Below are 22,860 nucleotides of genomic sequence, written 5' to 3' on the forward strand. Positions count from 1 at the left end.
TGAGGGAGCACTAATATGCAGCACTGATGGGCACTGATAGGCGGCACTGATGATCACTGATAGGTGGCACTGGTGGGCACTGCTAGGCAGCACTGGTGGGCACTGATGGACGGCACTGATGGGCATGGATGGTCAGCACTGATAAGCAGGTACTGATGGGCACTAAAAGGCAGTGACTGGCATCACTAATGGTCACTGATTGGTGGCACTGATGGGAACTGATTGGTGTCACTGATGGGCACTGATTGGTGGCACTTGGAGGCTTTACTGTAATTAGGGCACTGATGATCAGTGCCCTGATTACATGTCTGGGTGTTCGCTGCAAGGAGATGCCGCTGATCGGCTCTCCTCGCCACACACACTGTCAGTGTAAGGCGAGGAGAGGCGATTTACGGCACTTCCACATTTACATGTGACCGGCTGTGACTGAACACAGCCAATCATATTGTTAAAGAGCCGTGTGATCGGCTCTTTACGGAGATGGGGGTGCACCGTGTCCTAGCAACATAGCGTGGTAGTGATCGCGACACTGCGTGCCCCCCCGCAGGGGTGGCCGTCCTGGGCGCCATCATATGACGTCAACCCAGAATGAGAGCAGCACTGTCCCTCCGTCATTTGACGGTGGGCTGGCCGCAAGCAGTTAAAATGGAACTTAGTGAGTTGTAAAGGCAGAAGGTTTTTTTATCTTAATGCATTCTATGCATTAAGATTAAAAAAAAAACCTGTGTGTAGCAGCCTCCCCAGCACCCCCAAATTACTTACCACTCTGCAGTGATATCTGTGAGTGTCTTAGCCGTCTGGGATTTTCCTCCTGATTGGCTGAGACACAGCAGCGGCGCCATTGGCTCCATTGATTGGCTGTCAATCAAAGCCAGTCAGAGTACACAGGAAACTGTGACTTGGCTCGGATGCCACCATAGCAAGCTGCTGGCTGTGGGGGCACTCGATAGGAGGGAGGGGCCAGGAGCAGCGAAGAGGGACCCGAGAAGAGGAGGATCCAGGCTGCTCTGTGCAAATCCACTGCTCAGAGGCGGTAAGTATAACATGTTTATCATTAAAAAAAAAAAAAAAAAGACTTTACAATCACTTTAAATGTATCTAAACACCACAAACAGAAAATGCTATCAAATTCATTTTTAATATTCAAAGCCAACTCCCCCATCTATATGTGTCTTTATGTTTTATTTTGTTGAGAGATCACTTTGAAAAACACCCCCTAGTATTTCTAGCTGCAGCCATCTTGAGTAAGGGAAGATGATTAATGTAACATTTACTTCCTGAAATCCATCTGCCCTTAGTTCAGGAATGTAGGCAGGAGGGTGCGCTTAGCAGAGAATGCCCCTCTTCCCCTAAAAAAAAAGTGAGTAAAGTGAGTACACCCCTCACATTTTTGTAAATATTTTATTCTATCTTTTTATGAGACAACACTGAAGAAATGACACTTTGCTACAATGTAAAGTGAGTGTACAGCTTGTGTAACAGTGTAAAATAACTCAACACACAGCCATTAAAGCGGGGGTCCACCCACACAAAAAAAAAAAAACTGCAGCTACTGACTTTTAATACATGGCCACTTACCTGTCCCAGGGTCCAGCGATGTCGGCAGGGGACGCCGAGAACCCATCCTGGGTGAGGGAATCAGGAAGTGAACCGTTGCGGCTTCACTTCCCAGTTCCCTACTGCGCATGCGCGAGTCGCGCTGCGCGTCCCAAGTGGTCCCCGCTCTCTCCTGGGAGCTGTGTGATTCCCAGGAGACAGTGCGGAGGGACGGGAAGAGTCTAGTCATGGGAGAGTCATGGGAGTCTACGCCGGAAGTGGGTGCAAATACCTGTCTTAGACAGGTATCTGCACCCCCCTCCCCCCTGAGAGGTGCCAAATGTGACACCGGAGGGGGGGAGGGTTCCGAAAAGCGGAAGTTCCATTTTTGTGTGGAACTCTGCTTTAATGTCTAAACCGCTGGCAACAAAAGTGAATACACCCCAAGTGAAAATGTCCAAATTGCGCCCAATTAGCCATTTTCCCTCCCTGGTGTCATGTGACTTGTTAGTGTTACAAGGTCTCAGGTGTGAATGGGGAGCAGGTATGTTAAATTTGGTGTTATCGCTCTCACTCTCTCACACTGGTCACTGGAAGTTCAACGTGGCACCTCATGGCAAAGAACTCTCTGAGAATCTGAAAAAAAGAATTGTTGCTCTACATAAAGATGGTCTAGGCTATAAGAAGATTGCAAAGAGCCTGAAACTGAGCTGCAGCACAGTGGCCAAGACCATACAGTGGTTTAACAGGACAGGTTCCACTCAGAACAGACCTCGCCATGGTTGACCAAAGAAGTTGAGTGCACATGCTCAGCGTCATATCCAGAGGCTGTCTTTGGGAAATAGACGTATGAGTGCTGCCAGCATTGCTGCAGAGGTTGAAGGGGTGGGGGTGTCAGCCTGTCAGTGCTCAGACCATACGCTGCACACTGCATCAAATTGGTCTGCATGAAGGAAGCCTCTTCTAAAGATGATGCACAAGAAAGCCTGCAAACAGTTTTCTGAAGACAAGCAGACTAAGGAGATGGATTACTGCAACCATGTCCTGTGGTCTGATGAGACCAAGATAAACTTACTTGGTTCAGATGGTCTCAAGCGTGTGTGGCGGCAACCAGGTGAGGAGTACAAAGACAAGTGTGTCTTGCCTACAGTCAAGCATGGTGACGGGAGTGCCATGGTCTGGGGGTGCATGAGTGCTGCCAGCACTGGGGAGCTACAGTTCATTGAGGGAACCATGAATGCCAACATGTACTGTGACATACTGAAGCAGAGCATGATCCCCTCCCTTCGGAGACTGAGCCGCAGGGCAGTATTCCAACATTATAACGACTCCGAACACACCTTCAAGATGACCACTGCCTTGCTAAAGAAGCTGAGGGTAAAAGTGATGTACTGGCAAAGCATGTCTCCAGACCTAAACCCTATTGAGCTTCTGTGGAGTATCCTCAAACATAAAGGTGGAGGAGAGCAAGGTCTCTAACATCCACCAGCTCTGTGATGTCGTCATGGAGGTGTGGAAGAGGACTCCAGTGGCAACCTGTGAAGCTCTGGTGAATTCCATGCCCAAGAGGGTCAAGGCAGTGCTGGAAAATAATGGTGGCCACACAAAATATTGACACTTTGGGCCCAATTTGGACATTTTCACTTAGGGGTGTACTCACTTTTGTTGCCAGCGGTTTAGACATTAATGGCTGTGTGTTGAGTTATTTTGAGGGGACAGCAAATTTACACTGTTATACAAGCTGTACACGCACTACTTTACATTGTAGCAAAGTGTCATTTCTTCAGTGTTGTCACATGAAAAGATAGAATAAAATATTTACAAAAATGTGAGGGGTGTACTCACTTTTGTGAGATACTGTATACATACAGTGCCTTGAAAAAGTATTCATACCCCTTGAGATTTTCCACATTTTGTCATGTTACAACCAAAAAATGTAAATGTATTTTATGGGATTTTTTGTGATAGACCAACACAAAGTGACACACAATTGTGAAGTGGAAGGAAAATGATAAATGGTTTTCAATTTTTTTTTACAAATAAATATCTGAAAAGTGTGGCGTGAATTTGTATTCAGCCCCCCTGAGTCAATCCTTTGTAGAACCAACTTTCGCTGCAATTACAGCTGCAAGTCTTTTTGGGTATGTCTCTACCAGCTTTGCACATCTAGAAAGTGAAATTTTCACCCATTCTTCTTTGCAAAATAGCTCAAGCTCTGTCAGACTGGAAGGAGAGTGTCTGTGAAAAGCAATTTTCAAGTCTTGCCGCAGATTCACAATTGGATTTAGGTCTGGACTTTGACTGGGCCATTCTAACACATGAATATGCTTTGATCTAAACCATTCCATTGTAGCTGTATGTTTAGGTTGTTGTCCTGCTGGAAGGTGAACCTCTACCCCAGTCTCAAGTCTTTTGCTGACTCTAACAGGTTTTCTACTAAGATTGCCCTGTATTTGGCTCCATCCATCTTCCCATCAACTCTGACCAGTTTCCCTGTCTCTGCTGAAGAATAGCATTCCCACAACATGATGCCGCCATCACCATGGTGATGGTGTTTTCAGGGTGATGTGCATTGTTTGTTTTCTGCCACACATAGTGTTTTGCTTTTAGGCCAAAAAGTTCAATTTTGGTCTCATCTGACTAGAGCACCTTCTTCCACATGTTAGCTGTGTCCCTCACATGGCTTCTCGCAAACTGCAAACAGGACTTTTTATGGCTTTCTTTCAACAATGGCTTTCTTCTTTCCACTCTTCCATAAAGGCCAGATTTGTGGAGTGCACGACTAATAGTTGTCCTGTGGACAGATTCTCCCACCTGAGCTGTGGATCTCTGCAGCTCCTCCAGAGTTGCCATGGGCCTCTTGGCTGCTTCTCTGATTAATGCTTTCCTTGCCCAGCCTGTCAGTTTAGGTGGACAGCCATGTCTTGGTAGGTTTGCAATTGTGCCATACTATTTCCTTTGTCAGATGATGGATTGAACAGTGCTCTATGAGATGTTCAAAGCTTGAGATATTTTTTTTATAACCTAACCCTGCTTTAAACTTCTCCACAACTTTATCCCTGACCTGTCTGGTGTGTTCCTTGGCCTTCATGATGATCTTTGTTCACTAAGGTTCTCTAACAATCCTCTGAGGGGTTCTCAGAACAGTTGTATTTATACTGAGATTAAATTACACATAGTGGGACTCTATTTACTAATTAGGTGACTTCTGAAGGCAATTAGTTACACTAGATTTTAGTTAGGGGTATCAGAGTAAAGGGGGCTTGTAAAAAAAATTAAAAACCATTTATCATTTTCCTTCCACTTCACAATTATGTGCCACTTTGTGTTGGTCTATTAAATAAAATCCCAATAAAATACATTTACGTTTTTGGTTATAACATGACAAAATTTGGAAAATGTCAAGGGGTATGAATACTTTTTTCAAGGCACTGTATGTATATATGTATATATTTACATTATATATTATATATACTGTATATATACAGTACCTAGAATAACTACCTAGATTTGCTAAAAAAAACAAACTCGATGTGCTAAAGGGAGTTACAGCGTTACACAAATTTCACAAAGCGTGGTGAACACGTAGGAGTTTACAGGGTAGAGCTGGGACCTCCCTATTGTGGTCGGCACATACCACTTCCTCTTTCACTAACATTTTATGAAGATATTTATATTGTGTACTGATCACACTCCTACGAAAGGTGGTTCACCTAGTACACACATAACCACAAACAAAGCAAGGGTTTCTGTGTGCTCGCTGTCAGAAGTACGAAACAGAAGACTTGTTTCAGCCAAAATGTAAAACTTGTTTTTCCTTTACTAACAACTTCCTTTGTTATATTCATTACTAAAGCTGGTTTCACACCTAAAGTTTTATTTTCATTCAAACAAAGGGTTGAACAAAAAAAAAAAAACTTGACAGATCGCTGCTGACTTGTACTTCTATGGAACCTGCCTTGGTCTTGTTAACGTCAGGACCCTAGACAGCTGGATCCCAAAGGGAGAAGAACCTGTGGGAACCGGTCTAGCTACGGGGAGGAGTAAATCTTTTTTTGTTTCCTAGACCAGGGGTGGGCGACTGCGGCCCTCCAGCTGTTGTGGAAATACCATCATGACTCTGCCTTTGTAAGTAATGCCGCATACACACGAGCAGACTTTTCGACCGGAGTCCGGCGGACAATTCGACCGTGTGTGGGCTTCATCGGACCTGCAGCGGACTTTTTTGGTCGAAAATCTGACAGACTTTAGATTTGGAATATGTTTCAAATCTTTCTGACGGACTCGAATCCGGTCGAAAAGTCCGCTCGTCTGTATGCTAGTCCGACGGACGAAAACCGACGCTAGGGCAACTATTGGCTACTGGCTATCAACTTCCTTATTTTAGTCCGGTCATACGTCATCACGTACGAATCCGTCGGACTTTGGTGTGATTGTGTGTAGGCAAGTCCGTTTGTTCGGAAAGTCTGCCGGAAGTCCACCGAAAGTCTGTCGGACCAGTCCGGTCAAAAAGTCCACTCGTGTGTAAGCGGCATAACTGTCAATATTCCCATCATGCCTCTGCCTCTGGGAGTCATGCTTGTAACTGTCATGCTTGCAATGCCTAATGGGACATGTAGTTCCATAACAGCTGGAGGACCACAGTTGCCCATCTCTGCCCTAGGTGTAAACAAGCAAATAACCCTTGCAGTGAAGGCACAGTTCCTCTTCAAGAGATCATTTTTTAGTTTGTGATAGTTGGGCTTTAAAGCCAAACTCGGGGATAAATAGTTTTTAATTTTAAATGTCACGTAGGTGTTTAAAAAGAAACAGCTCATCCTGCAGTGTTTGCCTTCATTTTAGAGCTATCCCCTGCGGTACCTCTTTTTGGCCACAAGTTGTCCTCAGTTTTCAAAGGGTGAACGGTGCCCAGCATCATTCAACCTAGAAGATAAAGGGAATACTGTGAGTACAGGGAATTATAATCCTGCTGTTTGAGTGCAGTACCTTGAACTCATAGTATATTGATGCAGAGAGCAGGGCTGATGTCATCACTTCAGCCCTGCTTTCTGCATCTTCTAGGACCACCCACCACTATAAGAAAACTAAGGAGGAAGAGGACTGCCTACATCATGTGACTATCCAGAAAACATCCAAAGAAGAGGAATAAAAAATAAATACGTAAATAAATAAAAAAAACACTGCTAGTAGGGACATAAATGGGGAAAGGTGGAAACTGTGGAAGCTGGAAATCACTGTAGCAGGCACTGCTACTACAATGATCTTCGTTAAGTGTTAGGCCCTGTGCTCAGTGTCTTCCCTGCTGCCTACTGAACTCAGGAGGTTGTCGATTCCAGATGTTCTCTATTCAGAGAAAACCTTGCATTTTCTCAATGATTGCAATGCGTTCTCTGTATGGATGAGTTGGAGATCATAACATTTCCGCCTGCCTCTCCACCTCATCCAATCAGAGAACACGTATTCCTCCTGTGTTCTCAATGCAGCGGAGCATCCAATTGGCACGGAGCTCAGAAGCTAGTAGCGCTGCTTGGACCAATGTAACTATATAAAATCTGCCCTACCTAAACTGTATGATGGGCAGCAATCTGCACAGGAAGTTAGAGAAAATCTCCTTAACATAGAAACAGACAGCAATTAAAAAAAAATAACTGGATGGATTTTCTTTGCAAGTGCACTGTCCTAACTTTGGAGTGTGTTTGTTTATAATTTACAATATTTCCTAATTCACACCCATATTTATAGGGACACCGGAGGAAAAATTGGAAAGTGAGGAAGTTTATACTCAGAGAAGATCCCGCATACCTGCACTACTATGATCCAGCTTCGGTAAGAGAAAGCTTTACACACTGGTTTATATTAGCTAATCAAGTGCTTAATATTAGTCTACAAATGCAATAGGTACAGTCATTTCATATTATGAAACAAGATATATTTGCCACAGGGTCTATGGTTCACAGTGTGGGTCACATCACCACCCAAATGAGCCAAATATACCCATATGAGTTGCATTAAAAATTCACCAATTTGTCTCTCATCTCATTTTTTATATATATTAAAGCTAATAAATGTTCATTGAGCCTAAACCTTTAGCACAATTCCCCTAAATGTGCTGAACTTGGCTCAATAGACATATACTATTTTAAATATTCAAAAAATGCTTAGGTTGAGTTTTATATTATATCTTTTTATTTATTTATTTTTTAATTCTTTTTTTTATTTTAATTTATTTATTTTTTTAATTAATTTATTTATAGTTGTAATCGTTTAAATTATTGTAAAGATAACCATGTAATACTGAATGCACGACCCTGTTTCCTTTTACCCTGTGTGTCTCTGAATAAAAGTCTATACTGAGCTATACAGGGCAGAAATGGGTAACTCCTCTGAATCATTCTGCTGTTTTAGTTCCTGTACTCTGTAAAATACAGGATTTTTCAGCAAATCAGGTAAAGTGACACTAAACAATATCCTTTTTTTCCAAAAATAATCCATACACATCCACTACTTAATGGCCCGGTAATCTATTTTATTTGAAATTGTTTCTTATTGTGTTTTTCTGCCTCCTTGTAATGTCCTTCAGGAGCTCCTGAAGCCCTTACTTTTTCTGTTTGTTTGGGATGAGAAGTGCACATTAGTTGCAGTCATGTGCACTGCTCTCTACACCCTGCAAATCCCATAGTCCATAGTCTATTGTCCATCACAGGAGCAAGCAAGAAAGGGTGGCTACATTCCTACTTACAGTGGGACCATGGAGAACGAATGTAGCCACCATCTAACAGAAAGTCAGAACACAACAGGCAAGATTTGGAGATGGCTGGGAAAGTACTTTTAAAGTTAAAGTGGTTGTAAAGTCACTAATCACAAATCATGGAATCCTCTCTGTTACAGAAAGATATACTGTGCAGTATCTGTGTTTTTTTTTTTAAATTATGCAGTAAAATACCTTATTTCAGAGCGCCGCTGTGCACTCACATGACCTCCCGGCGCTCTCCTTCCCCGATCTAAGGACTACAGCGGGAGGGGCTGAGACTCCCTGCAGACATTAGCCGGGAGGCGAGGAGGAGAACAGCAGGAGGTCACGTGAGCGCACAGCGGCATTCTGAAATAATATATTTTGCTGCATAGTTTTTAAAACACAGATGCTGCACAGTATATATTTTTGTAACAGAGGGGCTTCCAGGATTTGGGATTAGTGATTTCACAGCCAAAGCGGTGGGAAGGGAGGGGCGGGGAGGAGATGGCACACACAAAGAATCTAGAGCTGACAGGCTGGGAGGGAGGGAGAGGGAGAGACTGACGGAGGCACATAAACTGACCACGGTATCATGGATCAGCAGCCATGATTACCGTGGTTAGCACACTAAGGGGAACACATGAACAGGATCAACCAGGTATTTTACAGAACTGAGTGGGACAAATGACGTTGCACAAGCACTATGATGTATATCCTGCTTTAAAGGAACAGGCACATTTTTTTTTTAGGGTTACAACTACTTTAAGAATACCTGCTTGAATTTTTTAACCACTTCCCGCCTGCTGGCTGTCATATGACGTCCTGGACTTTGAGTGGAGATATTAGGATGATGGATGCAGCTGCAGGCATCATTCAGATATCTTTTTTTCTGCCGGCGATTCCCTGCACTGTAAAAACAATCATAGAGACTGTTCAGCCACTTAATTGTTTTTAGAGGCGGTGGGAGGGGACATCCCACCTCCGCTGCTTCTACCGGCTTGCCCATGTGATCAGTAAGCCAGGAAGCGAATCGGCTGGCGGCGACCATAGAGAATACCATGGACCAGATGGTCCCCGGCAAAAATCTATGACCTTCAGAGACCGTTATGACGTAATTTCCGGTCTCAACAGATGTAAACACTGTGGTGTTTCTACCTGGAAAGGTTCAGATCTTTTTTTTTTTTTTTAATCTCAGGATTTCTAGGCTAGAGGAGAGATGTGGGGTCTTATAGACCCCACATCTCTCTGTAAAGAGGACCTGTCATGCCCTATTCCTATTGCAAGGGATGTTTACATTGCGAGAGCAATAATTCTAACGCTACACCTCCTTTGTATCTCTAAACTGGTAACCTGTAAAAAAATTTAACGCGTCGCCTATGGAGATTTTTAAGTACTGAAGCCATACCACGAGCATGCGCAATTTTAAGGCCTAATGTACATGGGACATTTTACAACCTCTCCTGAACGATTTAACTTGACAGATAGTAACCCACATTTAAAAATGTCCGTTTTGCCGCATTTAGCTGCATTTGTGTTTAGAATCGTTTTTTAAATAGTCAAAAACCGCCTGTAGCAAAACACGGCTAAACGCGAGTTACCGCGTTTACACATGTTTACAATCTGTTACAGGCATTTGGTGTTTCAAATGCCTCTGAACATCCATCTTGAACTTAACTGCCTATAAACGACTATAAACTACCCTGTGTACATGTACTGATACGATAACATAGGGGAGATTTCAGGGGCCGCTGAAAAAAAAAAAACACCCAACTGCTCCTAAACATCTGTTTACCAGCAGCATAAAGCATGACATGTAAGGTATCAATTTTTTCGGCGTAGCATCATCTTTAACATTATACAAAAAAATCAGGCTAACTTTAGTGTTTTGTTTTTCTTAATTCATGAAATATTCCCCCCCCCCCCCCCAAAAAAAAGTGTTTGAAAAATTGCAGCACAAATACCATGTGACATAAAAAGTTGCAACAACCGACATTTTATTCCCTAGGGTCTCTGCAAAAAAAACATATATAATGTTTGGAGGTTCTGAATAATTTTCTAGCAAAAAAATGATGGTTTTTACATGTAGGAGAGGAGTGCCAGAATTGGCCTGGTCTGGAAGTGGTTAAACCAATGTTTAGCTTTAAGTTTAACCTTGTAATCACATGAAAAATTAGCCACGGTCTGCAACCACTGATTGTAAATCATAACCATGAAATATTCCTGTGCTATTTCATATTTACCCAAGAAAAAAATTGTGCAATTTGTTTTACTTAAAAATATGATTTTTTTAAAAAATATCACAGGATGTTGCCTCCATGATCAAGAGGTACCACCAGGAGCCAGTAACCCGTACAGAGTAAATTTTGATGCTGTACAATTTGCAGGCATGCCTGAGTTGCCCAATGTAAACATAATCAAATTTACTATATAGGAGAAGCTCCCATTACTCAGTTTATTGATTATATTGTCTTCTTTGTATTAACAGGGGGATAATGAAGCTTTAGGATCTATTCACTTGAGGGGCTGTGTAGTGACCGCAGTAGAGGGTTTGACTGATGGTAAGTCGCTCACTAAATTTGATATGGCAGATTTAATTCTTTTTAATGAATGAATGTACAGATGTTTCTAACACATAGGAGCTGAAAGGGTTATCACAGGTTTCTATGACTCTCTATGTTATTTGTCCTGGAGACCACTATCACCAGCACAGGCCTTGGAGAATCCAAAAATTTGACAGTTGCTACTGGAATAGAAAATGGAGGGAAATCTCCCAATCCGGACAACTACAGTATTCTGGGGACAACTGTCTATCCTTACTTCCTGTTCCATCTCTGGGACAGGAAGTGAAAGGTTTATATTTAAAGTGGAATTCCAGTCAGAAGCTAACTCTAAATCTACTCTTTGCCACATTCTAAGCCTAATCTATCTAGCCCTGTAAAGCAAAAATTGCTGTACTTACCTGTTCTGAAGCCGTTCCAGTCTGGTCTCCAGTGGCAGATGCTTCGTGCAGGAGAGGACCGATAATGGCTGGGAAATGCCTGAGAAGTGACATCACCCACAGAGTTACTTTGGGGTCTCCATTGTCGGCTGCCTCTTCTGCACCCTCACACACTGAAGCCCCCGCTGACAACTCAGCGGGGGACCAGAGCGGCTGCAGAACAGGTAAGTACAGGGATTTTTGGTTTGCAGGGCTAGATAGATTAGGGTTAGACTGTGGCAGAGAGTAAGGTTAGCGTTAGTTAGTAGACTTGTGCACGGTGGAAAATTTAATTTAGTTTTCATTCGTAAAATACATAATTTTGTTCTGTTACATTCGTTACGTTACGTTAATTCGCTTTCAGATAATTCCTTATTTCTGTAGAGTCTAGATATATTTGTTATAATGAATCAATGCGTTTTAATGTTTAATTGTTTTGTTTTCGGATAATTTGTTATTTATGTAGATATATTTGTGGTAACGAATTGTAATTATAAAAGTCGTTTGTTTATTAAATCCATTAACACACACACACAATGACAATGTCTCTTCTGCTGCTTCTCAAAACTTGTCTCCTCTGCTCAAATGCAATACAACAGAATACTTCTCAGGAATACATTTTTCCAGTGTTGTGTCACTGCTGCTGGTACCAGGAGGAACCTGATGTTTCGTTAGACCTTTAACTAATTAACAAATCATGCTGAATTAATTCATTATTTTTGTTATAATTTCTTTCGTATTAGTTGAAATTCTTTATTTTTTTCTTTCATTTGAGTGTCCGAAAGAAGCAAAATACAGCCAAATTTCGATTCGTTACGAAACTAATTGCACATATGTATTAGTTAGGTTCTGACTGGAATTTCACTTTAACTGCTTGTCGACCATATACTGTATATACAGTTGTGCTCATAAGTTTACATACCCTGGCAGAATTTATGATTTCTTGGCCACTTTTCAGAGAATATAAATGATAACACAAAAACATTTCTTTCACTCATGGTTAGTGTTTGGCGGAAGCCATTTATTATCAATCAGCTGTGTTTACTCTTTTTAAATCATAATGGCAACAGAAACTACCCAAATGACCCTGATCAAAAGTTTACATACCCCAGTTCTTAATACTGTGTATTGCCCCCTTTAACATCAATGACAGCTTGAAGTCTTTTGTGGTATTTGTGGATGAGGCTCTTTATCTTCTCAGATGGTAAAGCTGCCCATTCCTCTTGGCAAAAAGCCTCCAGTTGCTGTAAATTCTTGGGCTGTTTTGCATGAACTGCACATTTGAGATCTCCTCAGAGTGGCTCAATGATGTTGAGATCAGAAGACTGAGGTGGCCACTCCAGAACCTTCACTTTATTCTGCTGTAGCCAATGACAGGTCGACTTGGCCTTGTGTTTTGGATCATTGTCATGTTGGAATGTCCAAGTATGTCCCATGCGCAGCATCCTGGCTGATGAACGCAATTGTTCCTCCAGTATTTTTTGATAACATACTGCATTCATCTGCCATTAATTTTGACCAAATTTCCTGTGCCTTTGTAGCTCACACATCCTCCAAAACATCAGCGATCCCTCTCCATGTTTCACAGTAGGAATGGTGTACCTTTCAATATAGGCCTTGTTGACTCCTCCCCAAATGTAGCATTTCTGATTGTGGTCAAAAACAATGGCGTCGTTAAGGGGTGGCTATTGAGACTGGAGCCCCGAATCTGGGGCCCATAGCCCCGTGCCAAGGGCTGGCCCTATCATGAGAGTGTCCTGGGCTGCCTGACACATTGCTGTCTGTACTCCGTGCTTCACTGACATCCAGAGAAGGGAGATGTGTGTGAGAGCGAGTCTCCCCCTTGCTACGCTCATGTCATAGAGTTGGGAGGAAGTTTCTCAGACTGAGCTCCTGAGCAGGTGAGTGCAGACCATGGGGGAGGGGGAAAACTCTGTTTACCCAGCCTCTCTGTATACACCCAGCCTCTCTGTATATACACTAGCCTCTCTGTATATACCCAGCCTTTCTGTATACCCAGCCTCTCTGTATATACCCAGCCTCTTTGTGTACCTAGCCTCTCCATGTATACCCAGCCTCTCTGTATACCTAGCCTCTCTGTATATACACCAGCCTTTCTGTATATACCCAGTCTCTCTGTATATACACCAGCCTATCTGTATATACATTAGCATCTTTGTATACCCAGCCTCTCTGTATACACTAGCCTCTCTGTATACCAAGCCTCTCTGTATACACTAGCCTCTCTTCTATATACCCTAACCTCTCTGTATGTAACAATCCACATCTGGTGGCAGGTGACGTGACAAGCTCTCTGGGGTCCCCGATGTAAGGGGGAGGCTCTCTGGGAACCCTGATGTAATGAGGGGGGCCTTGGTGACCCTTATGTAATAATATATAGTGTTTTATATATATATATATATATATATATATATATATATATATATATATATACACACGTATATTATATACATGTGTATGCCCGCCCAAGTGTATGACTTTCTTTATTTCGCTGCTATGGGGTCTAGCCCCAGGTCTTTTGTAGACCTAGCAACGCCCCTGGCCAAAAAGCTAAATTTTGGTCTCATCACTCCAAATTACTTTGTGCCTGAAGGTTTGAGGCTTGTCTCTGTGCTGTTTGGCATATTGTAAGCGGCATACGTTGTGGCATTTGCGTAGTAATGGCTTTCTTCTGGCGACTCGACCATGCAGCCCATCTTTCTTCAGATGCCTCCTTATTGTGTATCTTGAAACAGCCACACCACATGTTTTTAGAGAGTTCTGTATTTCACCTGAAGTTATTTGTGGGTTTTTCTTTGCATATCAAACAATTTTCCTGGCAGTTGTGGCTGAAATTTTAGTTGGTCTACCTGACCGTGGTTTGTTTCAACAGAACCCCTCATTTTCCACTTCTTGATTAGAGTTTGAACACTGCTGATTGGCATTTAATTCCTTGGATATCTTTTTATATCCCTTTCCTGTTTTTTACAGTTCAACTACCTTTTCCCGCAGATCCTTTGACAATTCTTTTGCTTTCCCCATGACTCAGAATCCAGAAACGTTAGTGCAGCACTGGATGAAAGATGCAAGGGACTGTCAGGAGTCCAGAAACTCATTGACCTTTTATACACACACACTAATTACAAGCAAACAGATCACAGGTGAGGATAGTTACAGCCATTCAAACCCCTTTGTGTCAACTTGTGTGCATGTTATCAGGCCAAAATCAACAGGGTATGTAAACTTTTGATCAGGGTCATTTGGGTAGTTTCTGTTGCCATTATGATTTAAAAAGAGTAAACACAGTTGATTGATAATAAATGGCTTATAATAACACAAAGAAAAGTTTTTGTGTTATCATTCATATTCTCTGAAAAATGGCCAAGAAACCATAAATTCTGCAGGGTTTGTAAACTTATGAGCACAACTGTGTGTATATATATATATATATATATATATATATATATATATGTGTGTATATAACGGCAAAGCGGTCTTCTGTGCAGAATCATGTACCTGTACGTGATCATGCACCTTCGGGTCTGCAGCGTGGGCAACCTGCTCCCGCTGTCATTGGACATAGCGGGAGCCATTCAGCAGGTCCAACGGACGCGATGTCTGCCGGAACCCGCCGATCATTCCCAAGAGAGACAGAACAGCAGTCTGCCTATGTAAACAAGGAAGATCGCTATTCTGTTAGAAGGGAAGGTAGTGATCCTGTGTTTCTGCTAAGCAGGAACACAGATCTCTGCCTTCCCACAGTACAAGCACTCCCCACACAGTTAGAAAACACGCCCTAGGAATACATTTAACCCTTTGATCGCCCCCTGGTGTTAACCCCTTCTCTGCCAGTGTCATTAGTACAGTGACAGTGCATATTTTTAGCACTGATCACTGTATTAGTATCGTTGGTCCCCAAAAAGTGTCACTTAGTGTCCGAATTGTCATGCCGCAATGTCAGGGTGCTGCTATAAGTCGCTGTTCGCCACAATTACTAGTAAAAAAAATGTAAAAATATTCCATAAATCAATCCCATAGTTTGTAGACGCTATAACTTTTGTGCAAATCAATCAATATACACTTATTGGGAGTTTTTTAACCAAAAACATGTAGCGGAATACCTATTGGCCTCAATTTATGAAGAAATTTGATTTTTTACATTTTTTTATTGGATATGTTTTATATTAGAAAAAATGGCACCAAAAGAAAGCTCTATTTGTTGGAAAAAAGGGTACAGCGTCGCACAACCGCTCAATTGTCAGTTAAAGTAATGCAGTGCCATATTGCAAAAAATGGCTTGATCATGAAGGGGAGTAAACCTTCCGAAGGGCAAGTGGTTAAAGCTGAACTTCAGGCAAAAAAAGTTCTCCCATGCAGTGGGGCTGTGCCTGCACTGCACGGGTCAACTGCTGGTTTTTGTCTAGGGATTGGAGACGGAAGTATAATTACCTGATCCTCCGATTCTCCCTGCACAAGATCGGTCCCGATGGCTCCTGCCCCTCCCGTGGTCTAGAGGTCTTGTGCAATGGATTGTTCCTGATGTCATCACACCTATAGTCCTGCTCTGGATGTGATGACTTCAGGAACAGTCCACCGCTGGATCGTGGGGGAGCGCCGTTTGCAGACATGTCACTTCAAAAGAACCTCTGTAGTATTTTACCACATGCTACTTGCTCCTGTTAACAATATTTTTACCTTGATGAAGCAGAACTATACTACAATGAGAGCAGCGTCAATATTATGGTGAATTGTGTTGGTGCCATTCTTAGCCTTTAGGCTTCACTTACACCTGTGGTTTAGGCACGGTAAAAACATGCAGTTGAGCCACATTTTTACTGCATCCCAAACACTCCTCCTTAAGCTGTGCATAGCAATGTACACAATGCAGAAATTATACCACCCCCTCTCCTCCCGTCACGTTCACCTGTCAGTACCTCCCACTAAACACGACTCATTCAACTGAATGGAGCCATGCCACAACTGCATCCTTACCACCTGTCAAACTGCCCCAAAACCGCATTTGTAAAGTGGTACAGATTTTTAGGGTTTGAAAGAAGAAGTGAGTAGGTGGCATAATGCCTCCTCACTGCCTGTCAAATGCCCTGTGAAAAGAGATCCTCTGTTGATCACTCTTCCAAGGGCACCACAAGTGAAAATGAGCCCTTAAACAAATTAACTTGATATGAATTCTGTCTTATACTGCATTATTAAAGTGCCATCCACCATCTTGTTTAGTCTTTCAAAGCACTTTCGCCTTCTGCTATTGGGAGAAATTGGAAGCAGAGGAAGTGACATCACAAAAATGTATTCACACACACAGACCTACACCCACACAGGTTGAACTGGATGGACTAGACAAATAGGGACGGTATTTGGTGCACTGAGAGAGGCAGGTTCGGGTGTGTGACATAATGACAAATTTATAAAAACACATAAAACACATGAAAAAATTCTTAACCACTTCAGCCCCAGAAGAATTTACCCCCCTTCCTGACTGGGCCATTTTTTACGATGTGGCGCTGTGTCGCTTTAACTGACAATTGTGTGGTCGTGCGACACTGTACCTAAACAAAATTGATGTCCTTTTTTTCCCACAAATACAGCTTTCTTTTGGTGGTATTTGATCACCTCTGCGGTTTTTATTTTTTGCGCTATAAACAAAAAAAGACAGACTATTTTGAAAAAAAAAAAAAGCAATATTTTTTACTTTTTGCTATAATAAATATCCCCAAAAAATATATATATAAAAAAAAAACAAATTTCTTCCTCAGTTTAGGCCTATATGTATTCTTCTACATATTTTTGGTAAAAAAAAACGCAATAAGCGTATATTGATTGGTTTGCGCAAAAGTTATAGCATCTACAAAATAGGGGATAGATTTATGGCATTTTTATTATTATTATTTTTTCTACTAGTAATGGCAGCGATCTGCGATTTTTATTGGGACTGTGACATTACAGCGGACAGATCAGACACTTTTCACACTATTTTGGGACCATTGACATTTATACAGCGATAAGTGCTATAAATAGCCAATTATGACTGTACAAATGTCACTTGTAGGGAAGGGGGTTAACACTAGGGGGCGATCAAGGAGTTAAATGTGTGTCCTAGGGAGTGATTCTAACTGTGGGGGGATGGGACTGCCTGGGGGAGGAGACCGATTGTTGTTCCTAGGCAGTAGGAACAACAGATTGCTCTCCTCACCCCTGACAAAATGGAGATCTGTCTGTTTACATTGACAGATCTCCATTCTCTTCTTCTCAGGAGCAATTGCGGGTAGCCGACGGCTATCGCGCGCCCTATACTCCTTAAAGCGCACACCGTACAGCTGCGGTGATTCACGCAGGAGTGCCATCCTGCCGCCGCCAATCAAGGGCAGACAGTCGGCAAACGATTAAATTCCAAAAATGATCCCAAAATAGTTCAAGGATGCTTAGGTCGATGGCATCCGATTCAAAAAGAGCTGGAAGGGACTCTGTATGAAATACAAGGAAAAGAGAAGCAGCGCCATCTAAGTGTAGCAATAAGACCACATTATTTATTTTCACAAAATTGGCAACTCACAAAAAGCAGTAGAATATGCGCTTGTCAAACAGGTAACACCACTAGGTAGCTCCGGTGCTGCTGGGTGCACATCCCCAAGACGCTTATCCTTTGCTGTGCTGGTGGTTCCCAGCACTTCCTTGTCGGAGTTGGCAATTTTGTAAAAATAAATTATGAGATCTTATTGCTACACTTAGATGGCGCTGCTTCTCTTTTCTTTGTGAAACTGGATGGACTGGTGTTAAAGTGGAGTTCCACCCAAAAGGTATTACTGTGCATGAAATAATATAAAAAAAACATTTGGACATTTTTTTTTTTTTTTTTTACTCACCTCTTAATGCCTGTTGCTATGTGGTCCCTTGAAATCTTCCTCCTACCTCACCGCCGCTCCTTACGTCACTTCCCTGGGCGCCTCCGCTCGCTACTGCTCCTGGGAGATGTGTGTCATCTATTCCCAGGAGTCAGTGGGAAACGCCGAGGGCTTCGTTGCCAACACAACGGGGTGGGCACTTCCGACGACGCCACCCGTTGTGATGGCAACCTGATTAGTTGACGGTGTCCTGTCGAGAAATGCCCCCTGTCGAATAATGCCCGCCCGGTACTACGCACGCGCATCGCTTTCGCAGTACAAAGCCGCCGAACATTGAATTCCACTGTTCGCCAGCTTTCGGCGGCTCTATACTACGCAAGCGCTGTGCATGCGCAGTACAGGGCGGGCATTGTTCGACAGGGGGCATTTCTCGTCAGAGCAACAGCACTCCGAAAATGACACAATGCACATGCGCGACATCGGGGAGAGAACAAGCACCGTAACCTGGAACAGGATGCTTGTGGGCTTCACATGCCCACAAGCAAAATGAAAACGGCCAGAACACCATGATCAAAGTTCTTTAAACAGATGAAACCAGACATTGTGGGAGAAATTTAACAGAAGACGGGAGTTTTACAATGCATTTTTAAATGCTTGTGAAAGGTTTATAAAAAAAAAATATATAGATTGCAGTTGGAACTCAGCTTTAAGTATTCAACCTTACCAACTATGTAACTATGAAAGACGCAAGGTATGACGAGGAGAAGCTACATTGATCAGCATCTCAATGATCTCCATTCCATGCATTGTCCTATGTCCAGAGAGAAAAGTTTCCATTGCAGGAAGCATCTAATATCCATAGCTTCTGATCTATGGAGTTAGAACAGAGCAGTCATAAAGCTTCCTCAGTCCTGCTGATGATCCGCACATCACCTGGGACACATATACATGAAATCACCAGGAAGATACTTTGTATGCATCGTTTTTGTTTTTTTTTTACTCAATCTATTTTCTTCTTTCTTACCTGTAAGAAGCACTTTACTCTTTATAAAATAATATTTCATTTTCTTCCCTAGCAAAAAAACAAGAAGCCGATGGAAACCTTTTTGAAATCATCACAGCCTCTGAGATACATTACTACCTGCAGGCCGCATCAGCAGAAGAGCGCAAAGAGTGGATTAAAGCTATTCAAGCCGTCTCCAAAATTGGAAAATAGATTTAGACATCAATGCAGAGTCACACGTTTGCTGTATACAATCTATCCAGGTTATAAAGCAGTGATGTATTTTATCATTATCATTGCTACTGAGCTTTAAGCTGGGGGTAGAATACTCAACTAGAAAATCTGTAGCTATTTCTGTTGAGGAGATTTTGATGTCACATAACTTATTAAAGCGGATCTTCACTCTGTCAATCAACATTGGCTATTTTGAATCCCTATCCTGCTAGCATTAGTAAATAGATAGGATAGGTATATTATATTTCCTTGTTTTAAACTTTTTTTCAAAATGTCTTCAGTTACTTCCTGGTTTCCTGCCTAGGCAAATAATGTCATACATCCCAGAAGTCTTCCGAAGGTGAAGGAGGGCTTTTCTCAGCGTAGCACAGGCATGCAGGTAGGAGGGTATGCCTAACCACTTGCTTACTGGGCACTTAAACCCCCCTCCTGCCCAGACCAAATTTTAGCTTTCAGCGCTGTCACACTTTGAATGACAATTGCGTGGTCATGCAACACTGTACTCAAATTAAATTTTTATAATTTTTTTCACACAAATGGAGCTTTCTTTTGGTGGTATTTAATCACACCTTGGGTTTTTATTTTTTGCTAAACAAACAAAAAAAGACAGAAATTTAATTTAATTTAATTAAAAAAAAAAATTTTAAATTAAAAAAAAAAAAAAAAAAGCTTCATAGTTTGTTATAAAATTTTGCAAACAGGTAATTTTTCTCCTTAATTGATATGCGTTGATGAGGTGGCACTGGTGGGCACTGATAGGCTGCACTGATGGGCACTGATAGGCACAGATAAGGCGGCACTGATAGACAGAGATAAGGCGGTACTGATGGGCACAGATAAGGTGGTACTGATGGGCACAGATAAAGCGGCACTGATGGCCACTGATAAGATGGCACTGATGGTCACTGATAGGTGTTACTGATAAGCACCACTGATAGATGGCACTGATGGGCACTGGTAGGTGACACCGATGGGCATTGGTAGGTGACACTGATGGGCACTGGTAGGTGACACTAATGGGCAGCACTGTTGATGAGACACTGATTGGTGACACTGATAGGTGGCACTGTGGGCCTTGGTGGGTGGTGATGGTGGGCACTGGTAGGCGGCACTTTTGTGAACTGGTAGGTGGGCACAGATGAGCTGGTGGCAGCTCTCCTTGATCGGGACCGATGTCCCTCTGACAGCAGCTGGTGATTGGCTTTTTTTTTTTATCCTCAAGCTATCAGTGCGAGGAGAAAAATAGTCGATTACCGGCCCTGTTTACAACACATGATCAGCTGTCATTGGCTGACAGCTGATCATGTGGTAAGGGGTCGGCATCGACCCCTTACTCCGATCTGTGATCAGCCGAGTCTCATAGACTCGCTGATCACAGAGCATGCAAGCCACTCCTTCCCTCCTAAAGACTCCTGAGATGTAGAACATCATTTTCCTAGGCATGGAAACCAGGAAGTAACTAAAGAAATGTTAAAAAAAATAAGTTTAAAACAAGTAAATATGATATGCCCTCCCATCTATTTACTAATGCTAGCAGCATAAGGATTAAAAATAGCCACATTTGATTTAGACATTGAAGCTCTGCTTAAGCTCTGGGGGAAATTCTCTTGCAAAGTGCCACTTTGAACTTGTTATTTGACTTTAGTAAATCAACTCATATGCCTTGATCTTGATGATGTCTGTGTCCTCTATTCCTTGTACAGGCAACACAGAGACAGCAAATCAGGAAAAATCTCCCCAATGGGTTTACAGACAGAAAAAAAGTCTGAAAGAAATTCTGACTCTTAACCCTATGAAAAACAACAACAAAAAATAATTAACTGGAGTTGAACTTTTTTGTAGATTTCCAAAAAATGGGAACTTCAAAGATTGTTTAAGACCTACCATATAAGGGGTAAATTTCTTTCTTATAACTACAGACAGTGTTGAATCCCTCCCACTGAGCCATTGTGTTCTCCTGGTGGGGGCATGGGTGAGCCGTCCCTGCCGGCAGAACACAGTGATTATGAAAATAGTGACAGTGATAATCGCATGTAAAATCCGGCAGGCTGGTTGTACCCCAGGAATGTTTGAACCATCTATGGCCAGCCTAAGACTGCAAGAAGTGTGGGGTTATCTCCAGACAAAGGTCTGTAATTACAGGTCTAACCTGCAGTTCCAACTTTTGGTGAGTAGTGATGAGCTATGTCAAGCACAGTTAGCTTATCACTACTGGTGAATGCTTATATTGTAATGTGGCTAATGCCGCGTACACACAAACATGTTTCAAATCTTTACGTCGGAACTCCGCTGGACCCAGTTCCTATCGAAAAGTCCGCTCGTCTGTATGCTAGTCCGATGGACGAAAACCGACGCTAGGGCAGCTACTGGTTACTGGCCATCAACTTCCTTATTTTAGTCCAGTCGTACGTCATCACTTACGAATCTGTCTGACATTGGTGTGATCTTGTGTAGCCAAGTCTGTTCGTTGGGAAAGTCTGTTGGAAGTCCGCCAAAAGTCCGTCGGATAGTCCATCGGACTAGTCCGGTCGAAAAGTCCGCTCGTGTGTACGCGGCATAAGAAACACAATGAAATACAATCATTCTTTAGGCGAACAAATGTATTTCTTTGGTTGGACTCCAGTCCACCAGGCAGTGTAAGCTACAACCATTTTTTTACAAGGAAGCTATTGGAGGTAGGGATCTTTGAATGTAACTACATAGAGGGGCCACAATCAAATAGGTTATTTATGTCCTTCTAGAAATGAATATTATTTTTTATATACGTGAATAATTTTATGATGCTAGAGTGGCAACAAGTCTACAAAATACTGAGCAGAAACAAGTGGCCATTGGATTGCTCTCATTCAGCTCTAGAACAACTCATTGTTCAAGCACTAAATCCTTCTATCACAAATGGATAACAACAAAAAAAAATACTTCAATAACAAACTCCCTTGTCACAGTCCACATCACGACCTATTCATTTAACAAAGAATACTTTTATCTGTATGTAACAAATAGATACAGTAAATCAAATAGGAGATGGTCATACTGACGAATTGCATCCAAATTTGGTCTAACTATCTGTAATTACTATAACTTCTGAATATTGCACTAATAAATAATAAACAAATGTTTAAATTACTCATGTGTCTTTTGAAGTCTGTGACATCAAATGTCAATGTTTGCAACAGTACAGGTTTTCATAATTGTAATATAGATGATGTGCAGTTACTTGCAGAAGCTAATCATCAGTATAGGATGAGGTGCGTGATCTATACTGAAAGAAACACAAAGGAAGGGTCATAGGGGGAAGCGGGAAAAAAAACTGCACTGTGCATTCTAATGCCTCGTACACACGATCGGTCATTCCGACAACAAAATCCATGTTTTTTTTTCCAACGAATGTTGGCTCAAACTTGTCTTGCATACACACGGTCACACAAAGTTGGTCGGAAATTCCGAACATCAAGAACGCGGTGACGTACAACACGTACAACGAGCCGAGAAAAATGAAGTTCATTAGCCAGTGCTGCTC

At 42.2% G+C, this 22,860-nt stretch overlaps 1 protein-coding gene across 1 annotated transcript in view; it reads left to right on the forward strand.

The window, feature by feature from the left end:
* Positions 1 to 22,466, forward strand: part of PLEK (pleckstrin) — a 61,356-nt gene extending 38,890 nt beyond the window's left edge. The window contains exons 7-9 of the mRNA XM_073628225.1: positions 7,279 to 7,362; positions 10,755 to 10,827; positions 19,180 to 22,466. Of these exons, the coding sequence (XP_073484326.1) occupies positions 7,279 to 7,362; positions 10,755 to 10,827; positions 19,180 to 19,319 (297 nt within the window). The 3' untranslated portion in view covers positions 19,320 to 22,466. The remainder of the gene's footprint in view (positions 1 to 7,278; positions 7,363 to 10,754; positions 10,828 to 19,179) is intronic.
* The last annotated feature ends 394 nt before the right edge of the window (positions 22,467 to 22,860 follow it).

Source organism: Aquarana catesbeiana, linkage group LG04, assembly GCF_042186555.1.
Source record: "Aquarana catesbeiana isolate 2022-GZ linkage group LG04, ASM4218655v1, whole genome shotgun sequence".
NCBI lineage: Eukaryota > Metazoa > Chordata > Amphibia > Anura > Ranidae > Aquarana > Aquarana catesbeiana.